This window comes from Prionailurus viverrinus, chromosome E1 (genome assembly GCF_022837055.1).
Source record: "Prionailurus viverrinus isolate Anna chromosome E1, UM_Priviv_1.0, whole genome shotgun sequence".
Classification (NCBI taxonomy): Eukaryota; Metazoa; Chordata; class Mammalia; order Carnivora; family Felidae; genus Prionailurus; species Prionailurus viverrinus.
The window spans coordinates 14,373,626-14,400,893 of record NC_062574.1 but is presented as its reverse complement, the minus strand read 5'-3'; the positions used below and the strand labels follow the sequence as shown (position 1 = coordinate 14,400,893).

Here is a 27,268-nt window from a genome sequence, read left to right as displayed (position 1 = left end):
ATGCTTGGGATTCTCTCTCTGCTCCTCTCCCATTTGTTCTGTCTCTTTCTCTCTCTCAAAATAAATAAACTTAAAAAAAAAGTGACCCTAAAACCTTCCCCATCGAGTCTCCTAGAACCTTCTCCAGGATTCCATCTGAGAATCCATGATTCTGTGAGGAGTATCTAGATAATCAGAGAAATTTGAACTCTAGGAACTCAATCAGGGAACCTTTATAATATTAGGAAATTTTTATTAATCTTGTAGGTACAATCAAGGTATTATATACATCTTTTTCAAAGAGTCATCTTTTACAGATACCTACTGAAATATTTATAGATAAAAATATATAATATTTAAAATTCACTTCAAAATAATCTGGGGATAAGTGAAAAAGTATTTGGCTAAAACAAGATGGGTCATGACTTGACCATTGTTTGGGTTAGGTGATGGGTACATGGGGTTAATTCTTTCGTCCTCTTTACTTTTGTATATGTTTGGAATTTTCCATAATGATTATTTTTTAATGTTTATTTATTTTTGAGAGAGAGAGAGAGAGCACATGAGCAGGACAGATAGAGGGGGCAGAGGATCCTAAGTGGCTCTGTGCTTACAGCAGAGAGCCTGATGCAGGGCTCGAACTCATGAACCATGAAATCATGACCTGAGCTGTAGTCAGATGCTTAACCCACTAAGCTACCCAGGTGCCCCATAATGATTTTTTTAAAGGAGGAGGCGTGCCTCGGTGGCTCAGTCAGTTGGTTGAGCGTCTGACTCTTGATATCAGCTCAGGTTTTGATCTCAGGGTCGTGAGTTTAAGCCTTGTTTTGGGCTCCATGCTGGGTGTGAAGGGCGTGAAGCCTACTTAAAAAAAAAGAAAAGAAAAGAAAGTTGGAAAAGCAGGGGGAGCAGATGGGAAGAGGAAGAGATAAAGTGAGTATAGACAACTGTCCTGAGAAATTTTACATAAAGGGGACTAGCTAAATGGTTCAATACCTGAATGGGGATATAGGACCAAGGGAGGTGGTATTGGTCGTAGGTGGGGTTTTTTTTTTTTTTTATGTTTATGTACAAATGGGTAGTATCTAATAGGGAAATATTAAAGATACAGGGAAGAGAAGTGATGTTTGTTGGAATGATGTCCTTGAGAGGTAAAAGGGGCTGGAACCCAGTGTGTAGGTGGACAACCCAATGTGTAGGTGGCCTTAGGAACATAGCCAGACCATCTGGAGGGACAGAAGAGAAGGCAGGGGATGGGCATGAGGTGCAGGGAAGAAAGCACCAATGTTCATGATCACCTTCAGTGTACTCGAGAAGAAAGCAAGGAGCCTTTTGCATCTCTGCATAGCCTGTGGCTTGTAGTCACTCAAAACCTACTGAGATGGGACCTGTTCTTTTCCCTAATTGCTGCTGAAGCTCAGAGAGATTTAGTGGTTTGGACCAAGTCAAATAGATAGGGAAAGGAGCCAGAATTTGAACCCACATGTGTCTTGCTCCAAAGCCTGTGCTGCCCAGGAATGGGTCTATCTGTGTAGCCAACTAGGAGAGGAGCCTTGTGGTGTGAGGTATTGAGGAACAGTTGGCCCTTACGGAGATGTAGCTCACGTCACCAAACAGTGGACTCATGGTGGCCAGAGATACTCCGAGAGACAGTGAACCCCTTGCTGAACTGAGTGAGGCCAACGCTGGCCTGGTCCGTGGGAAGCCATTGTGAGCACTATACACTCAGATTCTGCCCTGCATCTCCATCAGGGCAAAGAAGAAAGGTGTATGTGTTAGGAATTTCATTTCCCTCACCTGCTGCTTTCTGGAATATCAGAGCAGTGCCTTCTCCTCCTAATGAAAGTCTGGAGGGGAGAGTTGCTTTCTTGTTTCAGGGCATTGAACAAGGCTGACTGCCCTCAAAAGCTGAAGCAAACAGTCAGCGTCACTAATGCAGGCTGAGAGAAAATGTACTCTAGTTACCATAGAAATGCTCATTCCAGGTAGAAGCAACTGTTACAAATCCCTGGGTGAAATAGCCAGCCAGAGAAGTGGGAAGGAGAGCGGTGGATGATGCCTTGCCTCTCCTTTTTGCCCTTCCCACTTCATCTCTACATACAATACACTGACTTCTCCCATTAGCAGTTGGAAGAAGTTCCTACTTAAATTTTTTTTTTTAATGTTTATTTATTTTTGAGAAAGAGTGAGTGTGAGTGGGGGAGGGGGAGGGACAGAGAGAGAGGGAGACACAGAATCCGAAGCAGGCTCCAGGCTCTGAGCTGTCAGCACAGAGCCCGACGCAGGCTCGAACCCACGGACCGTGAGATCATGACCTGAGCCGAAGTCGGCCGCCCAACCGACTGAGCCACCCAGGCGCCCCTAGAGATTACTTTTAAAAAGTTGTTTTAAATAAAAATAATAAAAAAATAAAAATAAAAATTCTGCTCTAAGTAGTATCCTCAAAACTCCAGGACCCAAAGCAGCCACCTGTCTAGCTGCTCCACCCTGCACTTTCCTCGCTTAGGTTCTCTATGGCAACTACAACCGAACTCCCCCGTTGCACAGATGGCAGACGGCAGAGGTGGGGGAGCAGGAGTTACTTTCCACACCTGCTCCTCCCATTACCATCTCTTCTTGGCTCAGTGCCTTGGGCTTAGCCTTCCTGTTAGGCTGTGCTAACTCTGGATATAGTGTCCCTGTATCTCAGCCAACTGGCCTAGTTCTCTGAAGGCCATTCAGTGGCTCCCCCTATTACCAGGCCTCTGGGCTGCTGAGCACAACTTTCAACATAGGTATGTATGTGATAGCCAGGGTTGCTGCTGAGGCTCCCTAGGCTGGCTGAGGACCCTTCAACAATCACTGCTGTGTGTGCTGCACAGCCATAGTTTTAGTCCATTTTTAAAAATTTTTTTAATGTTTTATTTATTTTCAGTGGGAGATGGAGAGAGAATCTCAAGCAGGCTCTGTGCTGTTAGCACAAAGCCTGATGATGCGGGCTTGAACTCACAAACCATGAGATCACAACCGGAGCCAAAATCAAGAGTCGGATACTCAACCGACTGAGCCACCTAAGCACCCCAGTTTTAGTCCATTCTTGTGACATCTCAGCTTGTGCTAGCCCACTGAATTGTTTCTCTGGTCCTTGCCCAGCTCAGATCACTTGTGGCTTCCCTAAGCAGAGCCCAGGTATTCCTGTGGGGGTGGGGAACCAAGCCAATTGGGAGGAATGCTGCGGGAACTGGTGAAGGACTGGGTGCCCATGGACAGACCCAGCCTTTCTGAGTTTTGTGAGTTTTGATTCGCATCCAGGCTAGAAAAAGTCTCTAACATCGTCTCATGATAGAATCGTGGTATCTGGGTTGGATGGTCACCTGTTTAAATTGTTATTATTCTGAATTGGTAACGTGTTACCTGTTCAAACATCAAAACTGTACAGGTGCGCCTGGGTGGCTCAGTCAGTTGGGCGTCCGACTTTGGCTTCGGTCATGATCTCATGGTTTGTGAGTTCAAGCCCCACATCAGGCTCTGTACTGACAGCTCGGAGCCTGGAGGCTGCTTTGGAGTCTGTGTCTCCTTCTCTCTCTGCCCCTCCCCAATTTGTGCTCTGTGTCTCTATGTCTCTCAAAAAATAAATAAATGTAAAAAAAAATTTTTTTTAATCAAAACTGTACCGAAGAGATACAGTGAAAAGTTTACTCCTTTTCCTGCCGCCATTTACCCACTTTCCCCCCACTTACCTGTTCCCACACAGGTAACCACTACCACTTTTGTTTCTTATATATCCTTCCAGAGTTTTTTATCCTAATAAAAGAAATTATATTCTTTGTTTACTGCCCACGTACCCTTTTTGTAATGAAAAGGTATCCAGTCATAGTGTTCTGCATCTTGCTTTAGGAGACTTTTCATTGTTAGCTCCTAGAAAACATCCTCATTCTTTTGCAGAGTTGTTTAATAATCTGTTGTATGAATGCCCCATGTGTACTTAACCTGTCCACATTGATGGACATGAAGATAGTTTCCAGTCTTTTGCTGTTGTAACTTAAGTACTCTTGCAGTTACATCTGTAAGCTAGAGTCTCAGAAGAAGGTCAGAGGTTATTTGCAATGGTGATAGACAGTGCCACCCTACCTCCACCGGAGTGGTGCCAGTCACCTCTCCTCCCAGTACGGTCTGAGAAGATTTAGTAACTTCCTGGGTCCCTGCCATCTCTATCTACCCGTGTCTTCTCTGTTCTAAATTGGACTCCTGGGAATGGTTAAATTGGTATGTAAGGAGTTGTGGGAGGGGCCCTTTAGGATTCTGTTAGCACTTGGGCTCTCCAGCCCATTTAGCCTTTGCTAAGCCCCATAACTTAATAGACTTTATTGGCACATCAGAGGCTGGTGAGGGAAAGTTCCAGGGCTAGTCTGGGCTTGTAATTCCCAGCTTTTCCTTTGGTAGATGGTACCAGACCTTTTGGGAGAGGAAATGTCCACAGCAAAGTTCTTGCAGTTCCCTGGGCCTTCTTGTCAGTCGTATGGGATGACAGAGTAGAGAGGGCACCATGACTCCAAAGTTCCAAGAGCAAGGTGAGGGGTGAGAGGGTTATGCTTGTTGAATCATGTCTGTTTCTCTGTTTCAATTCATTTACCCAAACCTTTCCACCCCAACCAATGACCAAAACCAGTGTTGACTTTTATTAATTAGTACACTGAGCTGGATATTGTCAGGGATATCTCACCCCTCTTCTGGCGGATCCAGAGTGGCTGTGGGTGGTACCAGGACCCAGTGGGACAGGGGCTCCTGAGCCTTCACTTAGGAGGAGGAGAGGTTCAGCTGACTTGGTGCTTGAGCCATGATTGGCATCTCCTGCCACAGGCCTCCACCCTAGGGAATGGTCATGGTGGCAGTCTGGGACAGAAAGCTGAATAAGGAGCTGGAGTTCTGCTTGGTGCTCTGGGCTTTCAGTCAGGAGAGGAGAGACATGGGCCTCTGGCTGGTTTCTGCTGGGAAAGGGTGCTTGACAGTCTGTGAGAGGCCCTCTCTGGAGACTGAGGGCAGCAAGAGAGTTGGACCTTGTGGCTGATGGCTCTGCAACCGAGTTCTGAGTGGTGTTGCACTGTACATTGTGGGGCAGGGAGAGTATTCTTGCATCTCTGAGTTTCGACCAGTGGAACCATCTGTGGTTCAGCGCAACCCAAAAGTCTTAGAGCAGGGATTCTAGAACTTTTGGGGGTCATGTATTCCTTTTAGAAGCTAAAAATCTTGGATCCTTTATCCAGACAAAGAGCACTCACCTAGTCATACTGGAGCACACCAACAATTTTGTATGCAATATTTGGGGGTCTTTGGAAGGCCCAGAAGCCCAGCCACAAACCCTCAATTCTCGATCATTGTTAGTGTTACTATCATCATATTACTATCTTGCCTATATGCTGCACACAGTATTTTTCATTGCGCGTGCTGACTTTCTGCGGTGGACAGCCCTGTGGGAATGGGAAAGAACAAGTGTAGTTTGAACAGCCACTGGCCGAGGAGCCCATGGAACTGGATTAGGATATACCTGGCATAGAGGATCATTTACTTTGCTTGGAAAGTAGAGAGTTGAGAGGGATTTCTCCTTCCCCAGACATTGCCTGGCATCTTGCCTGCATTTCACAGAAGGAACGTATGGGCTGTGGGGTGAGCAGGAGGGTACTAGGCGTGATGTTTGGGCTTCTCTACCTGCAGTAATTGCTGAGGAATGCCTCCGCTCACCCCAGAGAGCCCTAATGCCTGTATGCAGAGGCTGCCTGAGAGGGTGGGTGAAGCCAGGTGGGATGGGAATGCTGCTCCCCGCCATTCCCAGGCTCCCCAGCCTGGCTGCATTTGCTGTCTCCTGGGGAAGGTGGGAAGGCTAATGTCTCATTATGCCAGCAATTAGTCACATCACTGAGGCACATGATTCCTTGCAGGACTGGTGCCACCAGCTGCCACTCTGGCTGTGTTCAGTGCCGCTTCTCTCCAGAGCACTCTGAATGGGGCATACAATCCCGGGAAACGGTCACCACTTTCCTACAGGCGCTGCAGCCCCAGGACCAAGAGACTGGGACTCACTCACCTGTGTACCACAGGGCCACACAGGACCTCCAGAGACCAAGGGGACAGCCATGGAGTAGAGTATGTGGACACTTAAGCAGAGATTCCCTCACATGCCCCATACAAGTAAATATGTAGATACGTCTGCATACACATGTGCACATACGTGTATGAACGTGCTGTGAAGGAAAGGCTGTGCCTTGTAAAATAAAGTCCTCTGAGGCCCAACCAGGGAAGAGCCCAGAAGGAAACAAGTAGGAGGAGGGTCCTGCTTTGTTTCCCCTCCCTTGGGGTGTTCTCACTGGGTCTGGCCTGCAGGTTGGTCCCAGGGACTCTCTCCAACTTCTTGACTTCAGTACAGGAGCAGGCCAGACAAAGCCCTTATAGCACAGCAGTGACTGCCTTCCAGTTACTAAAAATGAAGACGAAAACCAGGTGAGAGCCCAGGGTCACTGGTCGTTTCCTAAGCTCAGGCTTCATATTCTAACAGCACTAGTCACAGTCGACTTGAGGGGCCTCAGTTCCCCTGTTCCTGAGAGAATAGCATCTCCACCCACCTCTGGACAGCCTGCGGCCCTCTCTCTAATGTGCCCTCTCCCCTTCCTGCCAGGGAGAGGTCTTGTAAAAACCCAGCCCTTGCAGCTTAACTGTGGAATAGGATCTTGCCAAAAAGGGCTGAGGGCTCAGGCACCGGCAAAGACCGAGTGCCTCCCGTGTGCCAGACTCGTGCAAGGGCTTTATGCCCTTCATCTCATGTAACGTTTCACGCCAATCCTAAGTAGCCCCATTTCACAGATGACAGTGGGCTCAGAGCATTATCACCCACGTTTCCCAGGGGTAGCGAGTGGCCATGCTAAGCTCCAGACCCTGTTCTGACTCCCCTCTCCAGCACAGCACTTGTCAATCCATGCAGAAAGAGCACCTGTGACATGAGGGGAGCCCTCCTCACACCTGTGGCACCCCCAACATACCTGGAGAAGGTGAAAGGGTCTGGGCTAGGATTTGGGGTCCTGGGTCATGGTCCTGGCTCTGCCACTGTGTGACTACAGTCAAATCCCTTCCCCTTTCTAGGGCTTTCCCTCCTTGATAATGGCCAAGCACCACCCCCTCACATACTAATATTTGTAGGCTCTATATATACCAGGGCAACTCCCCACCCTTTCCCACCAAGCCCTTCCTACAGGATACAGATGGAGAGAATAAAACTAGCCCCTAAAAACATGAATGAGTGAAGGGAAATCCTCCCAGCATGGGAAATAGAAACCTCTCACTCTTGGCTGCAGGGCTCATCAATAATTCAGGGGCTGATGTTGGGTCTGATCCCTGCAGTGGCCTCATCAATATTTCAGCTCCTTCCCAGAGCTCTGTTCCTTAGCAACCACATCATCCATGCTTTCCAGGAGGGCTGCTGGGCTTTGTGCTCCCTGCAGCCCCTGTTGCATAGGTGCAGTCCGTGCTTGCCCTCGTGGGCAGGTGAGGAGCCACTGGGACTGGCAGCTTTGGGCCTCACAGTCCCAGGGGTGATGCTGCATACAGGAGGCATGGACAGGCAGAGGGACAGGGAGAGGGACGGTATGGCATGTCAGCCCCTGCAGGTCCACCCTGGCCAGGGGCAGAGAGACTGGGAGGGGAATTTTGGAAGGCGGTCAGGGTATGTCTCCATGGCTTGCCTCAGACTGAAACCCCTCCCCCTCATCCCTGCATGGGTCAGAGCCCGCCCTTGCCCCTCTGCTCTCCATCGGTATGAGGAAGAGGAGTGTTTCTCCCTTTCCCCCTCTCACCTGGGCTCAGGTGCTCGTTCCCTTTGTGGCTCAGGTGCAGTGGAGGCTTGCCTGCTACATCAGCTGAGACGCCGTGCTGCCGGCTTCCTGCGCAGTGACAAGATGGCAGCCCTGTTCACCAAGGTGGGGAAGACATGCCCAGTGGCTGGGGAGATTTGCCACAAGGTACAGGAGCTACAGCAACAAGTAGAGGGCAGGTGAGCCCCAGGCCAGCTCCTCCCATCCCTCTCTTCTGCTTTTTGCACTTGGCATTTGCTACTTCCCGGGTTGGCTTCCTGGGCTCATCTCTTGCTGGACCCCTTGGGTGAAAGACCAGCCTAAGGGTGGGGGTTGGCTCCTTTTAGACACAATGCCCTGTCCCCCACTTCAACCCCTCATTTTAGTCCTCTGGGTTCTTGTGGCACCAAACTCTGCTCCCAGTGCCACCAGTCCAGGGCCTACCCCCAAGCCCTCACACTTTCTTTGCAGGAAACCCTCAGCGGGCAACCAGGATGCCCTGCGGAGACAGGGCTCTGCCAGTGGGAAGGCCCCGGCTCTCAGCCTACAGGCCTTAAAACACATATGGGTACGCACAGCGCTCATCGAGAAAGTGTTGGACAGGGTCATGCAGTACCTCGTGGAAAACTGCAGGTGACTGCCCCATCCCCCAGGCAGCCCCTCCTTGGGGCCCACCTCCTGAGCAGCCCTGCACCCCTACGCCTCAGCAGGCTTGATTGTTCACAATAGTCTATAGACTTGCCCCGTCTTCCCCTCTAGCACCCCAAAGGGTGCTACACCAGGCACCCCACAAAGAGCTCAGTCCTTATGTACTCACTTCTTAGTGATTCACATGAATGTGGTCTTTGTGGAGATGTCCCTGCTTGGTAAGCTTGACTGCCCTGGAATGAGTCCTGCTGTCTGTCTCTCCCCCTGGCAGCAAGTACTACGAGAAGGAAGCGTTACTGGCAGATCCTGTATTTGGCCCCATCTTGGCCTCTCTTCTAGGTGAGCCTAAGAGCAGAGAGGCTGGTGCTGGGCTAGTGGGGGCTGAGGGACAGGTGCTAAAGGGGCACTGTGTGAGCTGACTGTCCCTGTCTTCACAGTGGGACCTTGTGCCTTGGAGTACACCAAGCTCAAGACTGCTGATCACTACTGGACTGACCCCTCTGCTGATGAGCTAGTCCAGAGGCACCGTATCCGGGGTCCCCCTAATCGCCAGGACTCCCCTGCAAAGCGCCCAGCCCTAGGAGTAGGTATCCCTCTCCCCACCCCTCATACTTATCCAGGCTATGCCCATGAGCCTGTATGGAAGGGCAGTTTGGCCTCCATATTCTTTGCAGACGCAATCTGGGCCTTGGAGATGCACCAAGGTAGTGGTTACCTCAGGAGAGCCTTTTATCCACACTGGCACTTAACATATAAATGCCAGGAGCACACCAATGGTTCATGGCTGGAGAGAAGAGGGCGGCCAAGAGCAGACCCAGGACAGAGTGGACCCCTGGGTCAGCTAGAGGGTCTGTGTGGAATCTTAACATTCCCTGAGGCTGATTCCCAGGGCTGGGGGCTGAGCCGTGCCTTTCTGCACAGATTCGGAAGCGGCACTCAAGTGGCAATGCATCAGAGGACAGGCTAGCTGCCTGTGCCCGCGAGTATGTGGAGTCCCTGCACCAGAATTCAAGAACACGGTTGCTCTACGGCAAGAACAACGTGCTAGTGCAGCCAGTAAGAAAACTTTAATGCCCACCCCTCCTTTCCCTCTCCTGAAGGCCCCAGGATTGGAACCTTCCAGTCACGTTTGTCCCGTTCTTCAGGGGTTTGACTAGCGAGAAGGGGGAGAAAGGGCCCTGCCCCCCACTTCACAGTTTCACAAGCCTTGTGCCCAGCCTTGAGTTGGCAGGAGGCAGGAATGTCATCTGCCCTGGATAACTGAGAACCAGGCTATCCAAAAGTGGGAATGGCAGCCAGAAGACAGGACGAACAGGATGGCTGGCCCAGGATGTACCTGGCATCCAGGAGACTAACAAGACAGAACCAGTAGCAGCACCAGGCCAGCCAGGGAGAGGAGGTGCCCACATCTACATGTCACTTGTGTTCTCCCCTACTTCCTCCTGGCCTCCATTCCAGGATCCTGTGACTATGCTAGATCAGCCTCCCCAGCTCCCGCCTGGAGCTTATTTCCCATAGGCCTCCCCTGGGAGCCTTGACCCCTTATCACTTCTCCCTTCTGCTGTATCTCCTCCCCCTAGAAGGAGGACATGGAGGCTGTCCCTGGCTACCTCTCCCTGCACCAGTCCGCAGAGAGCCTAACTCTGAAATGGACCCCCAACCAACTCATGAACGGGACTCTGGGGGACTCCGAGCTGGAGAAAAGGTGGGGGCTCTGGGACTCCCTCCCAGAAGCCAGGGAAGGGTTGGGGGGGGCCTGACTGGGGGGAAAGGTGGGCAGCTTACTCTGGGAGGCAGGTCTCACTCCTTATCCTGATGCCAAGAACTGCAGGAATAGGCTGCCTGGAGAGAGCTCTCTAAGATCAAGCCAGGCCTGGCATGAAGAGGTTTGCCTGAGCCAAGCTCTAGGCAGCTGAGACTGCCGGGCTCTGTGCCATGACAGCACGGGGCCCAGAGGGACATGGCTGGCTGAGGTCACTTCTCGGCTATGGTCCTCCTGTCTTCAGGGTAGTTTCACAGGTATTGGTGGTGGGAGATGAAAAAAGCAGGATGACGGGTCTTGGGACACAGTGACACCAATCTGGTTCATTTCCAGCGTTTACTGGGACTATGCCCTGGTTGTGCCCTTCAGTCAGATTGTCTGCATCCACTGCCACCAGCAAAGTGAGCCTCCCTTGTCCTGGGTACAGGGTTGAGGGGAAAGAGATTGCCTTCTCCCAGCCACATGCTGTGCATGGCCCATTGGATATCCTATCCTCCTCCTGTCATCCCCGTGCTTCACCTAACCGGGAGGCCTGGCTGACTGGGCTGTGGTGATGGCCAAGAGGTCTCAGGGAGGCCCAGCCTCACTCGCCCACGTACACCCCACAGAGAGCGGCGGCACACTCGTGCTGGTGAGCCAGGATGGCATCCAGAGGCCGCCACTGCACTTCCCACAGGGAGGACACCTGCTGTCCTTTCTGTCCTGCCTGGAGAATGGACTTCTGCCCCGAGGACAGCTGGAGCCCCCGCTCTGGACCCAGCAGGGGAAGGTACCTCAGGGCTTGGAACACTCTGGAGTAAAGGGATATGTGAGGGGGGTTCTCTGCTCACCTTCCTTCCTTTCTCCAGGAAAGCCTCTCCAATTTAGAGGCTGCCTTGGGTGGGACCTTGGATCAGACTCTGCTCTGCACAGGCTGACCACCCACCCTTCCCTCCGCAGGGGAAAGTGTTCCCCAAGCTACGGAAACGCAGCAGCGTGCGGACTGTGGATGTGGAGGAGATGGGCACCGGGAGGGCCACAGACTACGTGTTCCGGATCATTTACCCCGGCCACAGGCACGAGCACAGTGAGTATCCCAGGCCTCATCGTGGAGGAAGGGAGAAAGATGCTCAGGGAGGTAGGGGAGTACAGTGAGACCCAGGAGGGGCTACAGGCAGGGTCCACTCACTGACCAGGCCAGGTTGAGAGGAGGGGTTCATTACTCAGCCTCTCCCCAGACCATCCCTTGCACATCATCCCTCTGAGAAGCTGCCTGTCTCTTCCCCTAGCTGTCTTCCTCCGCCTCGTTACCCCAAGATTCTTGGCTCAGCCGATATTGTGCAGTATCCTCTTAGCCTTTCCTTCCCTGCCCCAAGGAAAAAAAAAATGTGGTGAGACCAGAAATAGAAGATGGAGAACTCTACATTCCTCCTTGGCCCACAACCTGACCTCCACAAGGCAGCCTGGGTGCAGAATCAGTGCTTCTTTATGGACGGTGCAAATTGTTCACTGACTCCTCCAGAGCCAGAGCCCTTCTCAAACTAGCTACTGATGAGAAGAGCTTTAACTGGAGTAGGGATGCATCTGAAGAAGGTGAAACTTGGAGCTGCCTGGGGGACCTTGGGGACTTGGGGGCTGAAAAGGTGGCTTGGTGCTCATGGGTCCTGCCCTGCCTGCACACCTTTGGGCCCATGGGGCCTGTGCATAGGTATCTGGTAACACCAGAGTTTCTTTTCTGGTCTGAGTGCTGGTACGCCCTATAGGCCAGACTCACCAATCGTGGGGATAAGGTCAGAGAATTTACCAGTGTGGAGCATTTACTGCCAGCTGGACCACCTGCTCCCTAAATTTCCCAACTTGTGCCAATAAGTTGTGAGCAAGTTGTTTCTGTATTAGTGGACAGATTACCCAGACTGCTAACACACAGCCATGGCACAACCAGCCCCAACAGGCTTGAAGGGTATAAGACAGGGGGATTCCCCTTCCAGAGGTACCTAACTAGGAGTCATGTCTTGTGTCAGAATGTGTTTGCAAACCTGGCATTTAATCTTGGGCTGTTGCTCGGCTTAGATTACTTAGTCTCCGCTTCCCCTCTTTAAGCCTTGGCATTTCCCAATTCTGGTCACTTTGCTTCAAGGACTGCTTCCCCAAAGGGCAAGCCAGGGCCCCAGGAGCTGAAACCCAGCCGAGTGACTCAGGCTCCTCAAGAGCAGCTCAGGGCAAACCTTGGAGAAGTTTGGATTTACAGTCTGAAGAGGGGGTTTGGGTAATCTTCAAATTTGGTCTAGCCTGACCGTGATGCGAGCTAAAGAATGATCAGGATCCATCTGCCGACAGTCGTACCCAGCCTTGGCCAGGGCTGGGGAGCTCCTGAGCCGCCTGCCTGTCCCAACTGGTCCCTGTCTTTCACTACCCTTGCTCCCCCATCAGTTCTGTCTTCTGTTCTTCCTAGAGAGGGTCTCCAGTGGAGCTCTGGAGCTGCCGCTTTCCCTCACTTTCTTCCATACTATCCCCAATAAGTTTTATGGTCCAGAGAGCTTTCCATCCCACATCCCCTTCTCCGTGCCAGGCAGGTTCCAGGTGACCCAGACTCTGCTCCCTCCCCATAAGGAGGGAGTCTGGTCCCTCCTGCCTGGACCAGGGTCCTCATGCCTCTGCCTCTCTCGCTGTTCTCTTTGAGCAGTCACTATTAACTACCACCACCTAGCGGCCAGCCGCGCGGCCTCGGTGGACGATGATGAGGAAGAGGAGGATAAACTGCACGCGATGCTCTCAATGATCTGCTCGCGGAACCTCACAGCTCCCAATCCGATGAAAGGTTTTTATCCCTGCCCCTCTCCTGCCCTGCCCCGCCCCACCCCCTGGCCCACCTGCCACCCACCGCAGGGGCTCGGACGGCAGTGTTGGCATTATGGGACTGGTACCCAGGGTGGTCCCCCATCAGGAGGCAGGTCAGGGAGGGTGGAAAGAGGTGCCGTTAAAAAGAGGGGATGGTACAAAGAGCAGGTGGCTCTGGGCTCCCCACTTGGTGTAGTGTAAGGAGAGGGCTTCATGCCTGAGAGGGAGGATCGTCTGCTAGGAAGGTCTGACTGTTGGGAGCCCTGAATGGCTCTCCGAGCACTGTTCCCACTCCAGGGGGTCATGCTGGCAAACCTGAGGCAGTGTCTCTTTGTGCCCTGCTGGCAGGGAAGGCTGGACCCTCGGCCCTGGACCTCTGGTCCCTGACTTGACAGAAACAGGATAGGGGCACCAGGCCCCTTCTTGAGGGGGGGGGGAGGTGGAGGCTGGATAGCTCACACAAATGAGTGCTGTGGCTCAGGTTGAGGTGCTGGAGCCACCATGGGAAGGGACCTAGGGGTGGGTTTACCCAGCAGGGCTGAGGGCTCCGGCAGGTACTGCCTGGTGCTTCAGCATGAAATCTGGAAATAAATGTGCCAGGGATATAAGATAGGTGTTTCCTGCCTTCACAGAGCCCGGAATCCACAGGTACAGAGGTCCCTTCATTGTAAATGACACAGCACAGTGCCCATGGCCCCTCAGCATTTGTTCCTCTGTGTACCACCCATCTTTCTTAGCACAGAGCTAGGCTGGTAGAGAGGGAATCCTGCTCTTTTTTTAGAAAGTGACTGGCCAGGGGACCTGAGAAGGCTGGGCCGGGATGCTCAAGGGAAATTGGTTATGAAGGGCCAGCTCTCTCGGAGTTTAGGGGAACTTCCCCGTCCCCACCCATTCCCATGCCACAGAATTTATTTCTTCTCCCCTTTCCCTTCCCTACAGAATGTATCTAAGAAGATGTGACACCCCTGCCACCAAAGCAGCCATGGGTCTCCCCTCTTCCTGGGAAACCAAGTCCATGGCCTAGCACACATTTAGCACACCCTTAGCACAGCCCTACCAGCTGCCCCCTACCCACCACATGCCTGCCCTTGCACCTCCCTGCCAGCCCTCCTGGTAGGACCCACAGACCAGCCCAGGCAGGAGTGCAGGGGAGCCAGACAGACTGCCGTCTGGCCCCTTGCAAACCTGGGCTTGGGGCTGATGCTTATTTATGGGATAATGGACTTTGAGCAGTTTGGGAAGGCTGAGCCAAGAAGGACAGGGATCCCCAGGAACTGATATCAGGCTTAGGCTGGGGGTCCCAGCAGAGGCCCTGTCCTGGCAGACTTGGTACCAGGAAGGCTGTCCCCGACTAGTCTTAGGGCCTCCAGGGTTAGAGAAGCCTCCATGTACATGGGGACCCAAGGGGGCTTGTCAGGGCTTCCTCTTGGGGAACTCAGGAGCCAGACCAACCCAGTAGGCAGCTCCTGGGCCCCAGTACTTGGGAAAGGGGAGGAGGCATGAGAGGAGAATTGGCAGGTGGTTGGGGATTTGACGTGGGAGCCCCCACCTCCACCCCAGTCCATAATGACAACACTGTTGAGTCCGTTCTACTAGCCGTTGCTTCTCAGGCCTGCGACATGCTTGACTTGTGCATGTGATTCAAGTGGTGGGTGTCCAGATTCTCCTCCCTCTCCCCCACCTCTCCTCCTTTTCCTGCTGCCTCCCCACAGAGCAGAGATGCTGTTCACTCTAATTCTGCTCCAGGCCAGGCACCTTTCACTCGGAGTCTTAGGGGCTGTGGGGTTCAACCACCCTGATTGTTTTTGCTTCAAACTTTCCTCATGCTCAGAGGAGAGAGTCAGAGTCAAAGCTGGCCCAGCAGACCCCTCCCCCCACCCAATGTCCAGCCTGCTGCCCCTCACCCAGTCACTCCAGAGCTCCAGCTGTCTGCACTGGGTTAATTCAGAGATGTGGTGTTCAATGCTGGCTGGTTCAGCTCCTTCCTGGAGAATTAAGGTGAAGAGCATTGACCCAGGAGTCTTGCCTTGGTTGGGCCCTACTTTCTGGGCATGAGCTTGTTTCCCTGTGTGCCCCCCCTTCATCCTCTGCACCTGTGGCGCCCCCACCTTCCCGCCTGTTGCCTGCTGCCTGCCTGGCTGGGCCCGCTCCTGCCCCCTTCCCACGATCGGCCTCTCTCCTGCCTGCTGCAGGGGCATGAGCTGGGCTCCTGCCCCACCCCACCTGCATTTATCCCCTCCCTCTTCCCACTTTTGGGCATGGCTTGCAACTCCTCACTCCCAGAGCCGCAGCCCCTCTACACCAAATATGTTCCCTTAATTTGCCTCCTGGTGGAGCTGAAGGGCCAAATATCTACAAAAATCCCAGCTGTGGGTCTGGGAAGAGAGCCTCAGGCCAAGACAGGGCATCCTTTGAGGGGAGTGGAGAGGGCTCAGCTCAGCCCTCCCCACCAAGGCACACCCAGAGCTGGAGTCTGGCTCCTGCAAAAACCAGTCCTAGGTCTGCTCCAGACTCCTGGCAGGGCCAGGGCCCAGGCTGTGATTCGTAGGAAAAAAAGCTACTTGAAAAGTCTCTTCACGTGTCTCTCTTTCCTCCTCTTCCCTCTTCTGTGCTCTCCCCCTCCCTCCTGGCGTCATCTCCTGGTCCTTACACTTTCGGCCCTCACTTTGCTTCATCTTTGTGACTCACTGGACCTGCCAGAGACCCCCTATGAGCGGTATTCTGCCCCACTCAGGCCCTGGGAGCTCTGAAGGGTCTTGAGTTCTGATTCAGACCAGCTGAGCTGGCCCAATCTGCTGGCGGTGTAGATGCGTCCAAGGAACCATCTTCTGAGGCTGCACCTGGCACATTCTTCTGGACAGTGGAACTGTGTGCCCAGCCACCACCTCCTCAGTGGCCTGGCAGCCCCGGGAATTTTGCTCTTCCTGCCGGCTCACCTGTGTATTTGGAGGAGGCCACCATGCTAAATTCAGGCAAGGCGAGGATGGAGAACTCAGGACGAACCCATGTGAGCTGGCAGTGGGGGCACCTGGCCTGGAGGGGAGCACTGCTCCTCCTTAACCACAAGATCTAGAACCCTCGGAGGGGTGAGGTCTGGGGACCAGGACAAGTGGCTCTGGGATCCTTAGGAGCTTTGATCAGGGGAGACTCCAGGTGTGGAGAGGTTCAAAGTATGCAGGATTGCAGGCACCTTCCTGCGCATCTCAGAGTTTGTCCAAGAGAACCAGGCTGAATCCTCAAAAGCCAAGCCAGCTAGCTGTGTTTTAGAGCTCTTAGGCTTTCATTCCTTCTCTTTTTTCTTCTCCCTCTAGAAAAGCAAGCGTTCGTTCCGTTGCTGCTAGCAAGTTGGAGAGAACAGACACACTTACCCACATGCAGAAAGACTAGGTGGAGGGTGGGAAATGTCAGGCACTCTCCACCATTTCCATCTCTGGGCTCCGCACCAGGCAGGCACCACCCTATGGATTTGCTACCAACGGGTGATTCCGTGCTGCAGCTCTGGGCACAGAGGTGGGCGTGCTTCAGGGTGCTTGGGGGACGAGGCCTGCCAGGCCCTGACCAGGGCCCCCTTCCTGTCCTCAGATGCTGGTGACATGATTGAAATGCAGGGCTTTGGGCCCGGCCTGCCAACCTGGCACCTGGAGGCCCTGTGCCGCCAGGGCCCCTCCTGCCTCTCCTGCTCCACCAGCAGCTCCCCATATGCAGCCCCCAGCCATTGCAGCCGTGTCCCCGACCGGTGAGTGGGCAGGGCCCAGAACACCAGCTCCCTGTGGGTGTGTCTGTGTGTGGGCATTCTGCCCTTCAGGGCTATGTCACTTGTCTGACAGGGTGGCCTCAAGTTGGACAGACCTGGGTTCGAATTTCACTTCTGCTACCTATGTGACTTTGGCAAGTTTTTGAGTCTCTGTGGGCCTCTACGTTTCTGAGCCTCTGTTTCCTCATCTGTAAAATGGGAATAATACCACCTGGTTCGTAAGGTACCTGTAAGGATGAAATGAGGTGTATGACTCATACGAGTGCCCAGAGCTGTGCCTGGCACCATGGTAGGTATGCAGTACTTGCGAGCTCCCTTTCCTAATGTGGATGCAGATTCTGCCATCAGGCTGTACATCTGAGGACACACCAGATATCTGGGCATCTGCCAGGTGCCAGGAATGGTGCGTGAATGGCATTTGTGTGCGGGTCACATTGCCAGCACTTGATGCTTTTGCAAGGTGCTCTCTTTTACCTGTTACTCCTAATGACCTGAGGTGGTTCTCTCCATTTTCACATGAGGAAACCCAGATTCACTAACATGAAGTGAAGTTAGTTGCTCAAGGTCCCTTGGGTGGTTGGGGCCAGGCTGGGTCCCCAGCAGCACCACCTAGGGTGGCTGCCAGACACAGGGAACCCACAGACGTGTCGCTGGGCTGTGGATCCTGCTCCTCGTACCGCCCGAGCACCTTACCTGTCCCCCACACAGGATGTCCTTCTCTCTCAACCTCCCCCAACCAGAGGGGCCGTAGCCCCTCCTCTCTGAACCAGGTTATTTCCACAGGTTGCCCCTCAGGCTGCTGTGTGAGAGCATGAAGAGGCAGATCGTGTCCCGGGCCTTCTACGGCTGTGAGTGCAGGGTGAGGTGGGGTCGTGAGGGGTGGGGGCTGTGGGAGGCACCACTTGACGGTGTTCTGGCTCCCCTGCCCCCGCAGGGCTGGCTTACTGCCGCCACCTGTCCACGGTGAGGACCCATCTGTCAGCGCTCGTGCGTCACAGCATCATCCCGCCTGCCCGGCCCCCAGGAGCCTCCGGGGGCCTCACCAAGGACGTGTGGAGCAAGTATCAGAAGGATGAAAAGGTGCACACTCTGGGATGCCAGGGCTAGGGGCCGGGGTGGGGTGGCGAGGAGCAGTGAGTGCAGAGCAGCCTGCTCTGGGAGCAGCTTGCATAGACCAGATGGGCATTCAGGTAAAATGTAGTAGGGCCAGGACCAATGGCCTTGGAGTGGCCCAGGTCAGACAGCTGGGTCTGTGGGTCTCCATAGGAAGGGGACTGGACTGGTTCTTGTCTGCTTCCACATTATTCTGAAATCTTGGGCAAATCTCTGCCTCTCTGCTCTGTTGCCTATCCTGGAAGGAAGAGAGGTTGAACTGGATCTCATCCAGCTGTAGTCTGGGGCAGGGAGGATGTGACCCTCCCAAAGCAGAGTCTGTCTGGGCTTCAGCAGAGTGACTGAATCACTGCCCCGGCCCTGGCTCTCCATGGGATGGATGGAGATAGGGCCACCCAGCCGGGCCGCAGTTACCATGGGGGCTATATGACCTTTACTTCCTGGGTCCCACAGAACTACAAGGAGTTGGAGCTGCTACGGCAAGTTTACTATGGAGGTGTGCAGCACGAGATCCGTAAGGATGTCTGGCCCTTTCTGCTTGGCCACTACAAGTTTGGCATGAGCAAGAAGGAGATGGAGCAGGTAAGGGGACCCCCCCCCTCCCGTGGGGATAGGGAGATGAGCTGAGCCAGGGGACCCCAGGGAGGGACCCCTGAAGCCTTGGCCCCTTCCCAGACAGAAAGGAACATGGCACAGGAAGATGTTAGCAGAGAGCAGCCCCGCAGTCTTCACCCCTGCTGTCCCAGGACACCCCTCCCTCCATGGTCACGGTATGCTCTGAGACAGGTGGACTCAGCAGTGGCAGCAAGGTACAAGCGGGTGCTGGCAGAGTGGAAGGCCTGCGAGGTGGCAGTGAGGCAGCGGGAGAGGGACGCGCAGCCAGCCACACTCACCAAGTTCTCCTCGGGCAGCAGCATCGACAGCCATGTGCAGCGCCTCATCCACCGAGATTCCACCATCAGCAATGACGTGAGCCTGACGGGACCCGGGGAAGCCAGGGGCAGGGGCCACCGGCGTTTTATAGGAGTAACATGGAGTCCTGAGCACCAGCCCGACCTCTAGTAGTCACTGGCACCGGTGCCCTGGGAGAATGGCTTAATGTGTCTGTGTCTCATTTTCTTCTACTGAAAAACCGGATGACTGTCCCCCTGCTGCCCATTTCTCTGAGTGTTGCAGGAATAAAATGAGATAGTGCACTATGTTCTGTTTTAATGGACAAGAAGGGAAAGAAGGGTATATCAGGATTTAGGGAAGCCCTCCATCCTTGTAGAGACATCTCAAGGCTAGGGACAGGCAGCCCGGGTTCGAGTCCCAGGTCCGCTGCCAACAAGCTGAGTAACTTCTTTTCTTTGGGCCTTGGTGTCCCCTGTCACCTCTGACTGTGGAGGTTTCACCAAGAGCTACTGGTCAGAGACGAGAACAGCTCTCAGGTCCCATTGGTGTCTGGAGATCTCCCTCCCTCTGTGGTGTTTTCCATCCCCTAGTGGAATTAACCAGGCAAAGCTAGTTCAGAGCCTATGTAGTTCTTCTGGCATCACCCCTGCCTTTAGATGAACAGCAGGTGACAAACCGTGGCTTGCTGGCTGAAACAGAAATGATAAGTTTCCGTTTTAGGGATATCCTTTTATTAACTTACATGTTTGTTTTTTTCTCTAAAATTGTCTCTCTTGATAACATACATTCTTGTCACTTTACTAAATGCTTACTAGCGTTAACAGAAAACTGAAGCTGGAGAAATATAACTTTGTGCTCCTTTCCATGTGCTTTGTTCTTACTCCCCTATTCATGAGCATATTCTCTTTCTCTCTGGCTTTGGGTTTTGTACAGTCCTGAGTCTGAACCAGTGCCCCAGATGCTTAGCACATGAACAGCAGTAGCTTTCCTTTGCTGGCACTAATTTGAGGCTCTGTGTCGCCTTAGAATCATGGCCTTGCCTGATTCTAACCCAACACTTCATGCTTCTTGCCAAAGTGAAAACTCCTTTTAGTATCCCTTTCCCTACATAGCCCAAATAGAAAAAGAAAATCTGTATATGTCTCTTTGATTCTCTCTGGGACTTGTCCACAGAGGTGGACTGTTTCTAATCAGCAGAACAGGTTACCTTGCCATTTGTCCCCTCCCGAGCGTGTGTGTGAAACTAATATAACTGATTAGGCACTTGCTAGAGAAGTTTCCTGTCTTGTTCTGCCAGTCAGTGGAAAATAAGGGAGAACTTGTTTTCCTAACACCTCCAGCCTGCCGCCCACCAGGCTGCCCTAGCAGCCACACCAAGTCTAGTGCCAGCCTTCATTAGTACCAAGCTCTCTTAACTGGAGGCAGCCTCACGTCTTCAGGCGTTAGTAGAGTTACATGTAACTCACATCCGCCATCAGGTGTCTCCTTCCCTGCAGCAGCCACAGGTAGTCCTGCAGTGCTTCACACTTTTTCTCAGGCCCCAGAGAGAGGCCTGAGGAGGGGGACTGGATGGGGCTAAAAGATGGTGTCTCCGTGTTTGCCCGGAGCCTGATTGCTCTCCCCCTGGTTGTGTGGGTCAGAGGGGAGGCTTGGCAACCTGGGGGTGGTGGGTGAGGCAGTGTGGAGGCCATGGAGTTGTAGAATTCTCCATCCCTCTTGTTCAGACCGCAGGAAGGAAACGGTGAGCTGAGGGAAGGTGCTGGAGTATAGGTGTGAGCCCCACCATCTCTTCACCCCTACCAGGTATTTCTCTCTGTGGATGACCTGGAGCCCCCAAAGCCCCCAGGCACTGAAGATCCCAGACCCGAGCCTGAGCAGGAGCCGGGAGCAGGGCCCCCTGGCACCACCATGGTGGAACAGCAGCAGTCAGTGGAGTTTGACTCTCCAGACTCGGGACTGCCATCCTCTCGCAATTACTCCGTGGCCTCGGGCATCCAGTCGAGCATAGACGAGGGGCAGAGCATGGGCTTCGAGGAGGAGGACGATGGCGGTGGGGAGGAAGGCTCCGACGGGCCGGTCCTGGCAGCCCGTGTTTTCTCCGAGCCCCAAGATCCCAGCCAGGAGAAGGCCTCGCGGGCTCGCGAGCTGGAGGCAGGGGAGGAGCTTGCGGCCGTGTGCGCTGCTGCCTACACTGTATGTGGACATTCCCCAGGGACTGTTCTCAGCCAGCCCCAGAGGCCCTCCTGACATCCCTGAGGCGTGGGGACGGGCTGGTGGGTGGAAGGTGGGGCTACCCTCACTGTCCTGCAGGGGGTGCTGAGCGCATCTCTCAGCATCCCTGGGGGCTCTGTTTTCAGAGTCTCTTGGTTCCTGCGTTTGCTGCATCCCTTTATGTAGGCACCACTTCTGGCCCCCAACTCATTCCTGAGGGCCCCCCACTCTTTCAGATAGAATTACTGGATACTATGGCCTTAAATCTGCACCGCATAGACAAGGATGTGCAGCGATGTGACCGCAATTACTGGTACTTCACGCCCCCCAACCTGGAGAGGCTCAGAGACGTCATGTGCAGGTGCCACTGTGGGGCAGGGTTCAGGGAGGGAGGCAGGGACCCTGCTCTGTGGAAGGTTAGGTCTGGCAGGTGCCCTGCTCCTCTGCCCTGCACTGAAGCACACTCAGCTCTCTCCGTCTGGAACACTTCCCTGCTGTGCCCCCCACCCCACCCCTCTTCTTTCTTAGAGGTCTTTCAGATCTCAGCCTCGGCCATACTTCTCCAGGAAGCCTAGCTGATTGCCCTCACCTGAGCAAACCGAGCGGTGAAAGCCGTTCACTGTCTTTCCCTGAGCCCCTGGGTGCCTTGAGGACAGAGACTGTGGGTTACCACTATACTCCCTGAACTTTAGGGTCATGGAAAGGCTGACTTCTGGGTAGCAGGCCGCTCTAGGGACCATCTCCCTAGGGGCCCCTGCGGGGAGCAGAGGATGGCACACAACCACAGTGGCTCTCTCCCCGTCATTTCAGCTACGTGTGGGAGCACCTGGACGTGGGCTATGTGCAGGGCATGTGCGACCTGCTAGCACCTCTCCTGGTCGTCCTCGATGATGGTGAGGGACTGGGCCGGGGGTGGGGGTTGAGAGTATTCCCAGAATGGGATTGGGATTGGGCTGAGATCAGCTGGAGAAAGGAAAAGAAGACCACTAGTTCTGGAAGGGTGGGAATGTAGGCCAACCCTGTCGTCCGGACCACAGGACACCTCCCGTGAGATGAGGCATTGGGGTCTGCTGCCTTGCCGGCCTCACTCCCATCTCCCCTCAGATCAGCTGGCCTACAGCTGTTTCAGCCACCTCATGAAGAGGATGAGCCAGAACTTCCCCAACGGGGGCGCCATGGACACCCACTTTGCCAACATGCGCTCCCTCATCCAGGTGAGGTGTGCAGCTGCCTGTGGGCTCGTGACCAGGCACCTCCAGGCTCGTCCGTAATCCACAGGGAGGCCAGGGAGCATTCCAGAAATGTCCTTTATATATAAGCTTAATTTCTATCACTTGAGAAATCATTGTTTTCAGTGTTGCAAATTGAGGGAGATGTCAGTATGGGAATACTGTGCCCATGAAAGTGTTGGTGAGTAGTACAGGTGACAGTGAATCAAACACCCAGAAAGTGGTATAATTGCAAAGAGAGCAACTCCCAGAGAGACGGATGGGGCAGCAGAGGGCAGCCTCCACCCAAGGAGACCGGAGGGTCTCGGGAGCAATGCCAGCAGCCCGCACAGTGGGCAGGGGAGGCTGGGAGAGGCAGCATCAGCTCAGTTGGCCTCCTTTTCTCTACTTCTGCAAGATCCTGGACTCAGAGCTGTTTGAGCTGATGCATCAGAATGGAGACTACACCCACTTTTACTTCTGTTACCGCTGGTTCCTCCTGGATTTTAAGAGAGGTAAGAGATGGGTTGATGGTGGGACTAGGGTCAAGGCAGTGGGAGATCCTTCTCCCCCAAAGTCAGTGGTTCCTAACCCTAATTGCACTTTGGAACCACCTGGGGAGCCTTTTAGACATGCCAGCGTTACGGGCTCACCCAGCCCCAGACTTAATGAAGTGTGGCTGCCTGGGCATCCACAATTTTAAAAGCTCCTTACGTGATTCCAAAGTGCCGCCAGCAGTCACCCTAAGCCAGTGGTTTTGGGGACTGTTTTCAAACCAAATCTTCTCAAGCAGCAAGGCTTATAAAGAGCAGCTGACAAGAGCACAGGTGTGAAGGCTGCCCAAGTCCAGTGTGCGGGAATCACCAAGGAGAAGGGCAGGGTCTTGACCTGGGGCTTGGAACCCTCTGCTTGGACAGGGCTCTGTGGAACGGGGAGAACCCCAGGACCTAGGCCCCTGGAGCTCTGTCTCTGCATTTGGCTCTACCTAGAGGCCCATGGGGAGCCAGGCTCAGCCTTAGCCCCTAACTGTCCCCAGAGCTGCTGTACGAGGACGTGTTTGCCGTGTGGGAGGTGATCTGGGCGGCCCGGCACATCTCATCAGAGCACTTTGTCCTGTTCATCGCCCTGGCCCTGGTAGAGGCCTACCGTGAGATTATCCGGGACAACAACATGGACTTCACCGACATCATCAAGTTCTTCAATGGTAGGAGCCGCTCCAGCCATCCCGGCTGCCCCCTGCAGGGGTTTGGGGGGCTCCACTTCTGGCCCAGGAAGGGTTGGAGGGGCTCTCAGAAATCTCCAGTCCCTTCCCCGTAGGCAGATGTCCCGAGTCCAGCAGGTGGAAACAGCAGGGTGGGCCACCACAGGGCTCCTCGCAGACTACTGCCCCTGCCCCAGCATCCCCACAGTTCTGTCTCCCCCAGAACGGGCTGAGCATCACGATGCCCAGGAGATCCTGCAGATTGCCCGGGACCTCGTCCACAAGGTGCAGATGCTCATAGAGAACAAGTGAGGGCTGTGGCCAGGAAGCGGCAGCTGACTGGAGCCTGGGCTCCGGGCCCCCGGCCCCCACGGGCAGAGGTGCAGGGCAGTGCAGCGGAGACTGCCCGAGCCCCGGCCAACCCTGCCTGCCCACCCGTGTTCCTAACAAAGCGTTTGTGAGCCTGGGATCGGACTCTGGGCAGTGCTGGCCCTGCAGGGCAAGTCAGGGGCCTGGATGCCCTCAGGCCAGGGATGGGATGGGAGAGGTTGGCCTCAGGGAGTGGCTCCCCTGGGGGACACCTACTCTGCTCCCCTCTCAAACACCTGGAAATAGCCCCACTGTCACCTGCAGCCTCAGCCCAGACTGCTCCTCCTGGCCTCTCCCAGGTCAGCCTGGGGCCGTATAGATATAACGGGCCGTAGTTGCCTGGCCCCACCTGGCATGGGTCATGTGGGCAAAGGGACTCTGTGCTGTATCTCTTCTTCGAGTCCTCTTGCAGGCATAGTGCATATGCCCACCGCAGCCCCAGTGGGGGCAGCCAGAACAGCTGCCGGTTCGGGCATGTGTTCTGGGTGCAGGAGACCTTGAGGCAGTCAGAAGATGCGGGCCCAGTGGGAGAAGCCCACCTCAGCAGCACTGCCACTGCCTTTGGCCACCTGGGGTGACCCCGTGCGCTCCCCATCCCGTACAGGGCACCTACGTGTACCTGTACAGTTTCACTCTCGCCACCTAGTTCTTGCTTTATGCATTAGATGCCCCCCTGAAAAATGACACTTTTGCCCACTGGATGACCTGGAAACGCAGTGGGAGCATTGCCCTTGAGAGGAATCCCAGGGTGATTCTTTAGGGAGGAAATCCTGTGATAGCCTCCTCTCAGGGACAGGCCCCAGAGCTTTGGGACAGCCCATCGCCTGTCTCAGGCACCCACTGGGTCCCTCAGTCTGGTGGGGGGTGGGGGGGGAGGGGAGGATGCCTGGGTCATCCCTGTTTGTCCCTGGTGAGGAGCAAGGCCAGCCCTGCCTGCCCCATGCTCCTCAGGATGCCAAGAAGCCTGGAGACCCGAAGCCCCCTGGAGGAGCCTCACTCATAGAGATGTCGGGAAGGGCCCAGCTCCTGACCCCAGGCCTAAGCACACTGCTTGCTCGGTCATCCCTACTTGCCCCCCCATCCCTAAACACATAAGGCTAAGGCTCTGCCCTGGGACCATTCTGCCACAGGGGCCTGTCCAGCAGTCACTTAGGTCTGGAGACTCCCTGCCTTTGAGAAACATGAAAAGGGCCCAGCGGCCCTTGGGCATCCTGCAGTCTCCTCAACCCACCCCTGTCCTGGGCACTGCATGGCCTGAGGGCCAACTGCCCCATTGCCTACCCTTGTCTGTGAATCCTCAGCCTCCACCAAGCATGGTGGCCATTGTGTGCCTGCCTTAGTGACTCTGGTTTTGTGAGAAGCAGAGTGTATATGTTTTTTGGTTCAGAAACTATACTCTTCAGTGTTGTTAACAGACCAATAAACACAGCATTTGGCAATCCTTGTGGCTCTGGGGGCTGCTGAGTGGGCAGTGGACACTCACTGGACAGTAAGTGACTTTGTGTACTGGCAAATTCTGGAAGCTCCACAATTGAACTGTACAGAGGGCCAGCCCCACAAGGCAAGGACGGTGAAAAAAGAGAACCAAAGTTTCCAGGAGAGAGGGACCTCAGCTGTGGGCTGGTCAGGAGCAGGGGATAGCTAGACCCCGAATACTCAGTGGGGCGACTTCACCCCAGAGCCAGTGTTCCTATCTCAGACCAACCAATGACTTGACCAGCCTCTGGATGAGTATAGGTCCCTGTCCCACCCCTTCCCCAGCCTGCCTGCCCTCTTGACCAGCTATAATGATGAGTTGGAGCCTGAATTGGAATCTGCAGGAGCTTCCCGGCCCCTCCAGCTGGTGGGGAAGGACCCAGCCCCTCTGGCCCTGGCTCCTGGCCATGGAGCACTCTGCGATGCCTGCTCCAGGATGGGGCATGAGGAAAGTGTCAGGAGGGATCAGACCTGCTGAGGGCCCCACTGGAATAGTAGGTTCCCACCTGTCTTCCCCCACCCTAGAGGACCACTGCCCCCATCATCAACGGCTCCTGGGAGAGGGCTCCGGCCATCAGCATGTGCTCTGGTCTAGAGGACACAGGCTTTCTGGCATCAGGGCCTGTTATCAACTCAAAGCTGCCAAGGCAAGGAAACTAGTTGGCACAGGGAAATCTGGGTCCAGGGAACCTTATAAACCCCTCAAGGCAACACTTCCCCCACTGTTGCCTGGAGCAGTCTGAATTCCCGGTGCTGTGACTTCACCAAGGCTCCATATAAACTAGCCTGGGAGTGGTCTGGTTCCTTTACATACTCCCACCTTCCTCTCCACCCAGAAGTGTGGGCACTCCCCATCCTCCTGGCTCGGCTTCTAGGACCAGAGGCCAGCAGCCAAAGTGATGGGTCCACGGAGGGCAATGCCACGTGCAGAGTAAGAGCAAGAAGCACCAGTAGGAACCCCACCTCAGGGAGCCCTCCAACCCCTGAAGTCTTCCTCTCACACAGAGCTGCTGAATGGAAGCACCTGGATTCCTAAATCGGGATTTTTGTTTTCTGTTACTCTGATCACAGGCCCCCTCTTGCAGGCTCCAGCTGAGCTGGGGGAGTTTCTGCCTACCCTTAATATACAGTGCTAGCCCGGGGCTCTCAAGTCGGTTAAGCATCCTACTTCAGCTCAGGTCATGATCTCGAGGCTCGTGAGTTTGAGCCCCACATCGGGCTCTATGCTGACAGTTCGGAGCCTGGAGCCTGCTTCAGATTCTGTGTCCCTCTCTCTCCGCCCCTCCCCTGCTCACACCCTCTCTCTTTCATAAATTTTTTTTTTTTAAAGATAGTGATATCCCTGAGATGATACTGGTCATCACTACCGGGGCAGAGTCTTCATCTTTGTCCCCAGTGTTTGACAGTGTCTGACACTGAATAGGCACGTAGGAAATACTAGTCCTAACCCTAAAGCCTTCCCTAAGGTCAGGGGACTCATCTCTTCCTGGAGCTACCAGCAGGGGGAGCCAGCATCTCGCAAGTGAAAGGACTGGCAGGATTCCAGGACAGAGGTACACTGGGCCTGGCCTTTATTGAGCTGGTGCTTCTTCAAGAGAATGGGACCCAAGACATTGGTGACCACTTCCTTCCCTAAGGATAGCCCACCCCAGGAAGAGAAGTGGAGTCCATTCCTCTGGCTGGGGCTGGGAGTGGGGAACGTGTCGCTGGGGCATTCGACAAGGCAGCCTGCCTGGTCTATAGTTAGGCCTCTTCCTTACCTCCCCACTTCCTCCTGAGACAGCCTGCTAAAGGGCTGGTTTCCCCTAAACTGGGAGAGATGTCATTATAGGGACAAGGGTCTTCCGGGCCCATCTTAGAACATGGTTCTTTGAGTCCTGACCTTCAAACTTCTTCCTCTTTTTGTTCCTTTCCCTTATGGATTCCCCAGATGACCCGTCCTAACTACAACTTCAGAAGTGCATTGCCCTCTAAGGAAGCCTCTCACCCTTCTGCGCACAGGTCTTGAGGCGGTTCCCC

At 54.3% G+C, this 27,268-nt stretch overlaps 1 protein-coding gene across 6 annotated transcripts in view; it reads left to right on the top strand.

The window, feature by feature from the left end:
* The window catches only part of SGSM2 (small G protein signaling modulator 2), a 35,153-nt gene extending 9,939 nt beyond the window's left edge, over positions 1 to 25,214 (top strand). Inside the window, exons 2-25 of one of the 6 annotated variants that reach the window (XM_047832488.1) lie at positions 5,895 to 6,099; positions 6,375 to 6,453; positions 7,834 to 7,996; positions 8,268 to 8,429; positions 8,716 to 8,783; positions 8,882 to 9,027; positions 9,366 to 9,500; positions 10,025 to 10,149; positions 10,540 to 10,607; positions 10,815 to 10,975; positions 11,146 to 11,272; positions 12,869 to 13,003; positions 16,606 to 16,759; positions 17,561 to 17,625; positions 17,712 to 17,857; positions 18,344 to 18,472; positions 18,677 to 18,859; positions 20,588 to 20,977; positions 21,232 to 21,356; positions 21,806 to 21,888; positions 22,100 to 22,209; positions 22,622 to 22,718; positions 23,240 to 23,407; positions 23,613 to 25,214. In XM_047832488.1, coding sequence (XP_047688444.1) covers positions 7,902 to 7,996; positions 8,268 to 8,429; positions 8,716 to 8,783; positions 8,882 to 9,027; positions 9,366 to 9,500; positions 10,025 to 10,149; positions 10,540 to 10,607; positions 10,815 to 10,975; positions 11,146 to 11,272; positions 12,869 to 13,003; positions 16,606 to 16,759; positions 17,561 to 17,625; positions 17,712 to 17,857; positions 18,344 to 18,472; positions 18,677 to 18,859; positions 20,588 to 20,977; positions 21,232 to 21,356; positions 21,806 to 21,888; positions 22,100 to 22,209; positions 22,622 to 22,718; positions 23,240 to 23,407; positions 23,613 to 23,716 — 2,976 coding nt within the window. In that variant the 5' untranslated portion in view covers positions 5,895 to 6,099; positions 6,375 to 6,453; positions 7,834 to 7,901 and the 3' untranslated portion in view covers positions 23,717 to 25,214. Of the gene's footprint in view, positions 1 to 5,894; positions 6,100 to 6,374; positions 6,454 to 7,833; positions 7,997 to 8,267; positions 8,430 to 8,715; positions 8,784 to 8,881; positions 9,028 to 9,365; positions 9,501 to 10,024; positions 10,150 to 10,539; positions 10,608 to 10,814; positions 10,976 to 11,145; positions 11,273 to 12,868; positions 13,004 to 16,605; positions 16,760 to 17,560; positions 17,626 to 17,711; positions 17,858 to 18,343; positions 18,473 to 18,676; positions 18,860 to 20,587; positions 20,978 to 21,231; positions 21,357 to 21,805; positions 21,889 to 22,099; positions 22,210 to 22,621; positions 22,719 to 23,239; positions 23,408 to 23,612 lie in introns of those variants that run through there. The other 5 variants (XM_047832484.1, XM_047832485.1, XM_047832486.1 and 2 more) reach the window with 5 other exon arrangements.
* Positions 25,215 to 27,268: the final 2,054 nt, after the last annotated feature.